Source organism: Juglans microcarpa x Juglans regia, chromosome 1D, assembly GCF_004785595.1.
Source record: "Juglans microcarpa x Juglans regia isolate MS1-56 chromosome 1D, Jm3101_v1.0, whole genome shotgun sequence".
Lineage (NCBI taxonomy): Eukaryota > Viridiplantae > Streptophyta > Magnoliopsida > Fagales > Juglandaceae > Juglans > Juglans microcarpa x Juglans regia.
The window spans coordinates 7,811,763-7,822,203 of record NC_054594.1 but is presented as its reverse complement, the minus strand read 5'-3'; the positions used below and the strand labels follow the sequence as shown (position 1 = coordinate 7,822,203).

General features: G+C 36.4%; 2 protein-coding genes across 4 annotated transcripts; one reads left to right on the top strand and one right to left on the bottom strand.

Moving 5' to 3' along the window:
- The first annotated feature begins 257 nt into the window (after positions 1-257).
- Positions 258-6,582, top strand: LOC121266935. 2 transcript variants are annotated; one of them, XM_041170797.1, is made up of 7 exons: positions 258-817; positions 1,626-1,821; positions 2,125-2,192; positions 2,322-3,996; positions 4,101-4,264; positions 4,974-5,160; positions 5,253-6,582. In XM_041170797.1, the coding sequence occupies exons 1-7, from the start codon at positions 809-811 to the stop codon at positions 5,894-5,896; spliced, it is 2,943 nt and encodes a 980-aa protein (XP_041026731.1). In that variant the 5' UTR covers positions 258-808; the 3' UTR covers positions 5,897-6,582. The 2 variants fall into 2 exon arrangements, with proteins under 2 accessions (XP_041026731.1, XP_041026739.1); XM_041170805.1 differs by having other exon boundaries at positions 1,605-1,821.
- Positions 6,583-7,762: 1,180 nt separating this feature from the next.
- Positions 7,763-9,851, bottom strand: LOC121243130. Of its 2 annotated transcripts, none has more exons than XM_041141199.1 (5): positions 9,674-9,851; positions 9,417-9,625; positions 9,225-9,314; positions 8,292-8,371; positions 7,763-8,197 (listed from the first exon to the last, which is right to left on the bottom strand). In XM_041141199.1, exons 3-5 carry the CDS (start codon positions 9,294-9,296, stop codon positions 7,933-7,935), a joined length of 417 nt encoding a protein of 138 aa, XP_040997133.1. In that variant the 5' UTR covers positions 9,297-9,314; positions 9,417-9,625; positions 9,674-9,851; the 3' UTR covers positions 7,763-7,932. The 2 variants fall into 2 exon arrangements, with proteins under 2 accessions (XP_040997133.1, XP_040997138.1); XM_041141204.1 differs by having other exon boundaries at positions 9,425-9,625; positions 9,674-9,850.
- Positions 9,852-10,441: the final 590 nt, after the last annotated feature.

Sequence of the window (10,441 nt, the reverse complement as noted above, 5' to 3'; positions counted from 1 at the left end):
AGCTTTTAAGATTATTCAAGAAATTAATTTCAATATATATAAATATTACGTAACTCATTTTATAGTTATATCTCTCATTTTAAAGCCTTTCATAGTTTAATTGCGATTATAATTATAATAAATTCATAAATGTAGCCGTGCCTATCTGTATCTGATTTTTCAACGCTCTAATTTTGTAAGAACCGCCGACGCCAACTCTCAGGCCATTTCCTTCGGAACCTGCCACAATAATAAAGTGTTTTTAAGTTTGAGAATTTCACACGCAATGACGCAGGGGGTAAAGAGAATTCAGAAGGGGTGGTGACTTTGATGATGGTGGAAAATGGTACTGCAGCGGAGAAAATGGAGACAGCCCGAACCTTTCTTCTAGACAAAGCTCTCTCTCTCTCTTTCTCTCTCTCGCTCTCTTTTGGGCCCAGCAATCCTACCCCAACTGTCACGTATTCTTCTACTGTCAGCCAACAACATTGTAAAGCTTTCTCCTCTCTGTTTCACCACCTCACCACCACTTTCTCAGTCTTTAATGGCTGCCCTTCTCTGAGAAATTCTGCATAGAAAAATAAAGGAAACATCTGGGCATCTCTTTCTGGCTGTCACATAGATACCCACATTAAAAAATCTTTGTTTTTGGCATAATTTGTAGAAACGTCATCTGGGTGTGTTTAGAAAGCTTATTTTTTGGGGGTTCTTAGTGTTGAATTGGGGTCTCTCTCGGTGCCTGAAGCTTGGCATCTCCTGGAGAATTGGGGAAGAGCTTTGGATTCTGACTTCGGAATTTGGAAAACGAGTACTTGAGCGTTTCAAGCTTATGGAGATGGTTGGAAATTTTTATTTTTGCACTATGTATTGTTCTTTTAGCGGCTTAAGCATTTGCATTGAATGAAGATTTTAAATTGATGTTGGGAAAGAGTGAAAATGCAAAACACCAGAATCAATCCAATTGTGACGAAGTCCTCAAAGTTGGATTGAACTAGCGATTATGAGATTTGTGTTTATCAGTTTCAAATGGAGTTTTTGGTCTCCCTCAAGTTCTTGATCACATTTTTCCGCAAAGTTGGTCATTGGCCATTCTCTTCCATTGAAATTTGAGGGTATCGGAAGTTTGAGTGTTTGTAAAGTATGTGAGGGGCTGTTTCAAGGCTTATGGATGAAAAAGAAGGCTTTGATACCTTGCTATCCAAAGAAAACTTGAGTGCCTTTCGTTTTTACTAGGTTGGAAGCGTTAGCGGTGAAATTGGAATTTGTTTGTTTTTCTCTGGTAGACGTCCGACTGAAATTGTTTTTTAGTACCTTACTGATTTTAAGAGCTCTAAAATTGAGGTACTTATTTTATGCATGGCATTTGTTTATAACCACTGTTAATTTCATTCATTATACTCAAAAAGAAGATTACTGGAATTTGTGTGATCTTTCTGCATTTCATGTATGGAAACCAAGATTCTGTAGTTCTACCCTGATGTGCATGACCCATATAGTACTTCATTTTAATCCTGAATGTTAAGTATAACAGAGAATATAACCCTAGTGTTTTAAGAATTAGATTACTGATATTTCTGTTTATCCTACTTTAACTACTTTTTCAATTTCACTTTTATGTTAATCAGGCTTAATGTGGCCATTACCAGTGTGTATTTTGGATTGAACAAAGCCAAATAGAATTCACAAATCACTCGTTCATTATGGGGAAGAGGTCTCAAAGACGCCCGTTGCGGTACGAAAAGGATCGGTCAGGCTGTATGTGGGGCTTGATCAGTATCTTTGATTTCCGCCAGGGTCGCTCAACTCGAAGGCTGCTTTCAGATAGGAAGCGACCTCTTTCTGGTAAGAAATTGGTTTACTATTATGGAATGTCTTTGTTTTCGACAAAATGTCTTTGTAACATGCAAAGCTTTTATAATAATATCTGTTAAAAAAACTTTTTGGTAGTATTCGTGTTCATGTTTGATATCTGGATTTGTGATTTTTAGGTATTTATTGCAAGAGCATATGTTCTAATCAAGCTTTTAAGTTTCATTGTTTTCATTTTGAATTATGAATATTAGTTAATATGCATTGAATTTCTATGGAACTCTTTAAAAAAGTCTCTAGTCCTTGTAATTGCTGGAATTTCTGTTCGTTCTGCAGGTGCTGGATATTCAAGGAATAAGTTTGAGGTGTTGACTAATTTGGACGAAGATAATCAGGGCACTGTTGTAAGTCTTGTCATTTTAGCCTAGTATCAAACTGAAATGTGAACTTAGTAACTTTAATGTGGTACTACCTACTGACGTTAAGTTATCAACATGATACCATTTTGATAGTCTAATTTGCAAATGTCTCAGAGTGGTAAAGAGAGGACAACAGCAGTAGTGAAAGCTGATGCTGATAAGCGTAGTGTGAAGAAACTCATAGAAGAGGAGATGTTCAGCGAGCAGGACCTGAAGAAGGAGAATTGCAATGCTGAAGCAGAATCAAAACCGAGCAAGCCGGGACATGAAAGCAACATAAAGACAGGGCACAAAAGAACAAAAAAGACTCGCAAGAAAAGCTGTGATATGGACAACCATGACTTGGATGCTGCTAAAAATGTGGAACCTGAATGCTCTTGTAATCAGAATGCGGAGAAACGATCGATAGAAAATATTTGTATAGATGAAATAATGGAAGATTTCTACCGCTGGATCTATCAAAAGGGTTCAAGTTCTACAAATCATGACCAGGATGATGAAGTTCAAATGCAATCAAAACAGAATCAGTGTGATTTTGACAGATTGAGAGATGCAATCAAGGAGCTCATAAATCAGAAGTCTATTAATGTGAAGCATTTCAAAGAAGATGGGAAACTTCACCACTCCAAAGAAGTCAGTGCACTTGAGATTTTAAGTTCAGATGAGGAATTCTTTCAGAAACTAATGGAAGATCCAAACTCGCTTTTAGTGAAATATATTCTAAACTTGCAGGATGCTCAGATAGGGAAAGGAAAAGAACTTGAGTCACTTGTGGAACCAAACTTGTCAGAACTGGAGTTTGGTCGCTGTAGACAATCTGAGGAGCATGTTAATCATAAGCAGCAGCGTAACTTTTTCAGGAGAAAAGTCAAGTCTCATGAAAGAGTTTCATCAAAACAAATTGGGAATGAAAATTCTGAAGCTTCAAAGAGAATTGTTATTTTGAAGCCTGGACCAGCAGACTTGCGAAATTCCAAAACTGAATGTAGTGTTTTCTCATCACCAAAACCTCACTATATTGTTGGAAATAAAGGTTCAACTGAGAGAGTTGGTGGACAATTTTCTCTTGGTGAAATTAAAAGAAAATTGAAAAGTGCCATAAGGAAGGAATCAAGTGGAATCTCTACTATGGCTGTTTCTACTAATTTTCCTCATTGTCGTCAAAGTTTAGGAGGTAGTGAAACAGGGATTGATAAAGAAAACGTTGGGAAAAAATCTCCAAGTAAAGATCATTTTTATATGGAAAGAATTGTCAGACCTGCCTTTAGTGCCAAGAAGGGAGACATGGCCAGGAAACTGAAAGATTCTGAAAGAAACATGAAAACCGAAACTGTTGGCTATCCCAAGCAAACGGTATCTAGTATCTATGTTGAAGCCAAGAAACATCTATCTCAGATGCTGAGCAATGGGGATGAAAGTGGAGATTTTTCTAGCAAACAGGTTCCTAAAAGCCTTGGAAGGATCCTCTCTCTTCCTGAGCATAACTTGTCTCCAGTTGGCAGTCCTGGAATGGACTGGGAGGATAAATTTGTAACTGCACAGATGAGGTTTTCTGCCTGTGCCAAGATTCAGAAGGGCAACTCAAACACATGGTCTCCCAAAAGAGAAAGCAATGTCAGCCATCTAGGTCCAGTAACACAAAACTTGGAGAGTCAGTCATCCATTTCTGATTGCCCTGATAATAAAGTACAAGCTCATAACTCAAAACAAAATATCTCAGATGATTTTTTTCCTGGTATTGGAGATAAAGGAACTTTTGTTTCTGCTAGTGATGAGATGAGTCCTAAAGGTATTATTTTCTGAGTAACCAATTTATTCATCATTAGCATTTACATATATTTCAAGCTTGTTTTTGGATTCTTTAATGCTTGGTCTTTCATTTGACTTCTGCAGGTGCTTCGGAGAATGGAAAATTGACTGAATATGTAGTGCAGGAAGAGACGAGTGTACTATGTGCTCGTCCTGATCCAAGTTGTTCTTCAAGTACCAGAAATGACCAAAACACTAAGACATTTGAAATTTGTGATGATAAAGGATATTGTGAAAGCTTGAAACAGGTGATATATCATAGGTCCAATGCTTTTCCTAGGAATTGTAGGCATGAATATTGGATTCAAATTTCTGGCGTTATTTTAAATTCCTGTCAACTTGTTGAGATCCAATCTTCTTTTGTCTAAAATGACTAAGTGACCGTTTGGTTTTGAGTTTGGGAGCTTAAAAAGTAATTTTAACAGTCTAAAATCTATTTTAAAGAAAAAATGGCATGTTCGGTAAATTTATAAAAGTGACCTGAAAAAAGCTAAAATTTTAAAAAAACCTAAAATTGAGACTTTTGTTGAAAAGCACCTGTAGGGAATCCTGAAAACACTGTAACAACTTTAAAAGTGATTTACACATATGTTTACCTAACTGTAAACAGTTTTTCAATAGTAAAACCTTTTAACAAAGCTTTACAACTAAAAATACCAATCGTGCACTGAATCTCTAGTTACTAAAGAGCCCAGAATGCATGAACTAGGGGATATTAGATCCGGCTAAAAGATGACATTCAATTCCAAGGTCCATTACTCATCACTGCCACCAGTAGCGCGAGTGTTGACAACTATCGCCACCTTTCTCACTACTGGCACTATTGCTATCATCATTCATCACTGCCACAGTGACTATCACTTCGTGGACTGCCACAATTACTATGGCTACCACAACCACCATGTTCCCCATATCTATTACAATTATCCTAACAGCTATTGGTTGTTCTATTCACAGGAATCATATGAAGAGAAGCAAGTGCCATCTTCTCCGCTTGTATCTCCTCTCATCTCTTTAATCAATAAGAAAGTTGAAAACCTAGAAAGTGCTACTGATATACCAGAGCGGCCAAGTCCTGTATCTGTTCTTGAACCACTATTTCCAGAGGATGACATTAGCCCTACAAAGTCCATCTTCCGATCTGGTAGGCATTCATTTTAAGATTTTAAATTCTTGAAATCATTCAACATTCATTTTGGGTTATAGGCTAATGTCAATTAATTCACAATTCTTCAGTCGAGCTGCCACTGCAACCACTAAAGATTCAATTTGATGAACATGAGTCTTCTGTTGCAAGTCCGGTTAACTGCACAAAAACTTGTATGGAAGGCAAGGAGTTTACATTTGAATATATAAAAGCAGTGCTGCAAGCCTCTGGCTTGAACTGGGACGAATTATGTGTGAAGTGCCTTACATCATACCAGCTTCTTGAGCCGTCATTGTTTGATAAGGTAGACTGCTTTCCCAACCAGCTCGGATATGACCGGAAGCTCCTTTTTGACTGTACTAATGAAGTTCTCCACGAGGTTTGTCAATACCATTTTGGTTGCTGCCCTTGGGTATCATTCATGAAACCTAGTATAAGGCCAGTTCCAAACATAAAAAAAGCTATTCATGAGGTATGGGAAGGAGTGTATTGGCATCTCCTTCCTATGCCACTGCCTCATACTTTGGATCAAATTATCAAAAAAGACATGGCAAGAATGGGAACATGGATGGATCTTCATTTTGATGTTGACATTATTGGTATTGAAATGGGTGAAGCAATTCTCGAAGACTTAATCAAAGACATCATAGTAGGCTGTGTAGATGACAATCCAGAAAGCGGGTATACTGCCGTTCTAACTGATTCAGAAAATAGAAGCAGCAGTAACTTGTAAATGACGGTCAGCTTATACGCATCCATGCCATACATTGACCCGCAATTTCCCTAGGTGGTCAGAAAGCAAGTTGTTTCTTTGTTCATCAGGGAAAGAGATGACATTCATAAATTTCGGAGGGAACTTTGAACGTCAATGGGATGATTTAACTTGTCTACTGAATGCCTGTAGATATCTTACAATCTTCAGCGTTAGATAGCTATCGGTGATGAGCCCTCATAGACAAAAATCATCAAACTGATGATCCTTCATGGGTAGGGATCAGAAGTTCCAGTTTGCAAGCGTTGTGTGCAAGAATACAAATAATACCTGTTTCTATGGCAATTTTCAAGGGATAAAAAGTATGAAATCTGGGTCAGGTCTGCATCTAAATCAGTAATAATAGAAGTGGTCTTGTAATAGATTAGTATAATTTGATGAGTTGACTCAGCCGAGGGTGTGTTCTTTAGTTTGATTCAATTCATTCTTCTTTGTTTTTACTTATTTATTTTCAGGAGTGTTCTGTTTTGCAGCTTTTGCTGCTGTGTTTACTAAGGAATTGTGATTTGTGACTAATAGTGTCGCATAAAAGGAGATAAAGGGACTTCATATTGGGAGTGTTATCTTCATCACACAAACCTAGTGTTATGCGATGGATTGCTGAAATAGTACATGAAAAATATGAAATAGTTATTCCACCTGCTTTGGGTTATTGTGCAAACCCAAATTAGGTCGGTAAATAAATAAGATTGTTCAACAAGCAGCTCGAGATAGGTTTAGGGCTCGTTTAGATAGTAAGATGAGATGAAATAATTTAAGATGAGTTGAATAAAATATTATTAGAATATTATTTTTTAATATTATTATTATTTTGAGATTTGAAAATTTTGAATTGTTTATTATATCTTGTGTGAAAATTTGAGAAATTTGTAATGATGAGATAAGGTAAAGTTAAATAGTTTTTGAATCCAAACCAGTCCTTAGTCAAACTTGAGTTTTGCTCATTTCATTTGTAAAATAAGTCGTGATTGATTATTGAATGAAACATATAAAACTCTATCCTATAAGCTAATATAAATACAAATAACTTCAAATTTATTATATTTTTTAGTCTTATTTTTTAACTTTATAATTATAATATTTGTTGAAAATACTAATGCTATACGTATTGTTTGAATCTTTATGACTATATCTGTTGATGTATGTATATATATATAAATTATAAAAAAATTGTTTATAAAAATGCAAACTTTGATTGACAAAATTTATATATAACGTTTATAAGATATAATATAAATAATTTATGTCAAAATTATGTAGCTTGTGGCAAATTAAAACAAGCTGAAAAGGAATGATATCACCTAGTTCGACTTGTATTTGAGAGAAAAAAAAAATTAAATTAAATTAAATTAAAAAATTAAAAGAACAGGCTTGACCACTCATTTTCCATTCGAGACTCATGTAGCCCCTATCAGTTGCCTCTGTATTGAAGATTCTTATGTACTAATGTCGACTAATATACACTAATTTCTCTGAACTCATCAATATTGAGAAGCCACATTAAGGGCTAGTGAGATGAGATGAGATGAGATGAGATGAGATCATTTTAAATGAGCTGAATAAAATATTGTTAGAACATTATTTTTTAATATTATTATTATTTTGAAATTTGAAAAAGTTGAATTATTTATTATATTTTGTTTAAGAATTTGAAAAAATTTGTAATAATGAGATGAAATAAGATGGGTTGAGAGTATTTCTGTATCCAAATGGGACATAATTAACTTCCTACCATTCTATTGCATTGCACCGAATTTCTCCAACTATTGAGGAGCCCATAATTTGGGAAACCTACCAAGCTCATGGAAGTGTGTGATGACTCTCAAATTAGTACAAGTCGATTTCAAATTAGTATAAGCCATCAGCGTCACATAACAAATACCCAACTTCAAAAAATGCATAACTTGCACAAAGCAAAGACATCCATCCTAAAAGTATACGACAGAATAAAATAGGTAAAAGTCCTTGAAAAACTCGGCATAGACAACTGGAGTTAGTTACTTCTGTTTTTTATTTGCTTGTAAAAATGCAGTCTTAGAAGCTCCTGCTCTCTTCTTGTCAAACGCAGTTGTTCTGCTGTCTAAATTCTCCTCGGCATCATAGTCATCATCACCTCCATCTCTAGCAGACAGCATGCATTCCTTGGCACTTTTGGAAGCTTTTCTTTTTACATTGTTTAACTTGGCGTATAGTTTCCTTTCAAGTGGGTCATTTGAAGGTCCAACTTTGGATTGACGCGAAACCTTTGCACCAAGTCCAAGCCTACAACACAATGTGAAGGGTTGTGGCAAACAGCTTACAATGACCCGAGAATAGCCATAGCTGACACTAAAGATGGTTAAATATATATACAGACCTATAAGGTCGAGCCTCCAATTCTACTTCTGTTGGTTCATCTTCTACAACTTTGGTCATAGTATTAATCCATTGTTCAGCCTGCACATCAGTATATTGTCATGACAAAAGAAAGTTGCATCCCAAGCATAGACTGGAGAATTGATAATAGCAGCACGTCAGAAAATGTTCTATACTTTTCTATGTGTATATATAATTCTATGTACATGACAAGCATTACAAAGGCTCCATATGACCTTTGGCTATCTGGAAAAAGACAAGGATGCAGTGCATTAGCCAACATAATGCCAAGGCATTAGGGATTCCGAATGGATGCCCTTTCAGCTGAGACACGTACAGACCAGCTGCCTAAACTTCAAAACTCAAATAAGAGCAGAATTGATTACTTCAATTTGCGCTTCTTGTTAGAGAATCTCATGTATTCTGTTAGGCCATGGTCACCCACTTGGGAAACTAAACAGGAGAAAGCACCAGCTAATCACCCACTTAGGAAACTAACCAGCGGAAAGCACCAGCTAATGAAATAAGGAGACTAGATATGAAACCATCCAATCATGCTGAGAGCATAGAAGAGATATGCAGGAAACCCAAATACAACTATCACTTGTCAGACGTTTTAGGACTTCAACAAAATACAGTTTTTCTTGAGCGTTTGATAAAAATACTAGAGATCACCTCCAGATAATTGGTACGAGTATCTGAAAACACATTCCTACAATTCTATAAGGTTCTATTGGTCTCTTAAAAACTGATAAATCAAGAGAAGGAAGAGAGCAAAATTAACTGGTGTCCTCTTGTGGTCACATGAAATGGGCATCAGCTTCGAATTAGAATATTCACCACAGTGCAAATAAAAGAAACAAAACAAGGAATCATCCAGGAATCAACAACATCTTATGTTCATTATTCACACCTCAAACAAAGGAATACTCACCAATTTCAATCCCTTATCCAGTTTAACAATTAGAGGAAGGCCAGCTTTTCGTTGTGTCTCTGTAGTGCCCATTGCAACTTCTCAGTCAGCCTAAACAATTAATGTTCACAGTCAAAATCTAGATATTCATAAGTATAGAATAAGATTAAAGCAATGTATTTATTTTCCTACAAATCGCTAAACACTATAAACCATAATACCAGTTGGGCTACGGCGTGGGCTGGGGAGGAGCTGCGGGGGAGATCTGCGGTGGGGGTGAGGCCGTGAGGGAGGGGCTCGGCTGGCCGGAGACTACGCGACGGAGGAGGCGGCGGCGTCACGGCTGGAAGAGAAACCCACGGGAGAGACAGAGGCGGCTGGAGGGGAAGAAGAGAGAGGGGAGGGAAAAATGAGGGGGAAAGCTAGGGTTTTGGGGATTTAATCTCAACCCTTCATTTACAGTCCATAACCTACATCCAACGGTGAGAGATAAAGCACTGGAATAAACTAACTAAAATATATAAATGAGAGGTTAACCATCTTATGTTTGTGGATGACAGTGTTTTGCAAGGCTAATCTACAAACAAACATGAATATTTTTCACTTATTAGAAATATATGAACAAGCGTCTGACCAAAAAGTGAATATGGAGAAGACTTCTATAGTTTTTAGTAGAGGTGCTACCTGCCCCCTACGGGGCGGGAGATACCCTGTCCGTTCAACGGGAGGCTGGGATGCACCCCAATTCATCCGCCCAAACCCCCCCCCCTCGCCCCCAATGGGCCTTCGGCTCAATATATTTTTCTGGGCCTAAAAATTTGTTTTTGGGTATATTTATATATAGGTAGAACTATATACTAAATTTTAACTATTAACTACTAAGTTATTACAAACTACAATTTACATTATACAAATTAAGACTTGAAGAGAACTAATAAACTTAAACTATTACAAACTCTTCTAAAAATATTAAATATTACAAATTGTAACAACATTACACTTAATTGTAAATTAACAATTATAACTCATAACTTTTCAATTTGATCAATTTGGGATGGCGGCGTGGCGCTATGGATTGTGGAGGGGTGAATTCACTGAGTGGTGAGTTGTGTCGACTGCTGTGAGACTGAAAATCAAGATCATAAACATTAATAAGTTATAAAACCTTAAAGGCTGAAATATTAATAAGTTAAAAATAAAACAAATTAGAATTATAAAGTTATAAAATGAAACAAAAA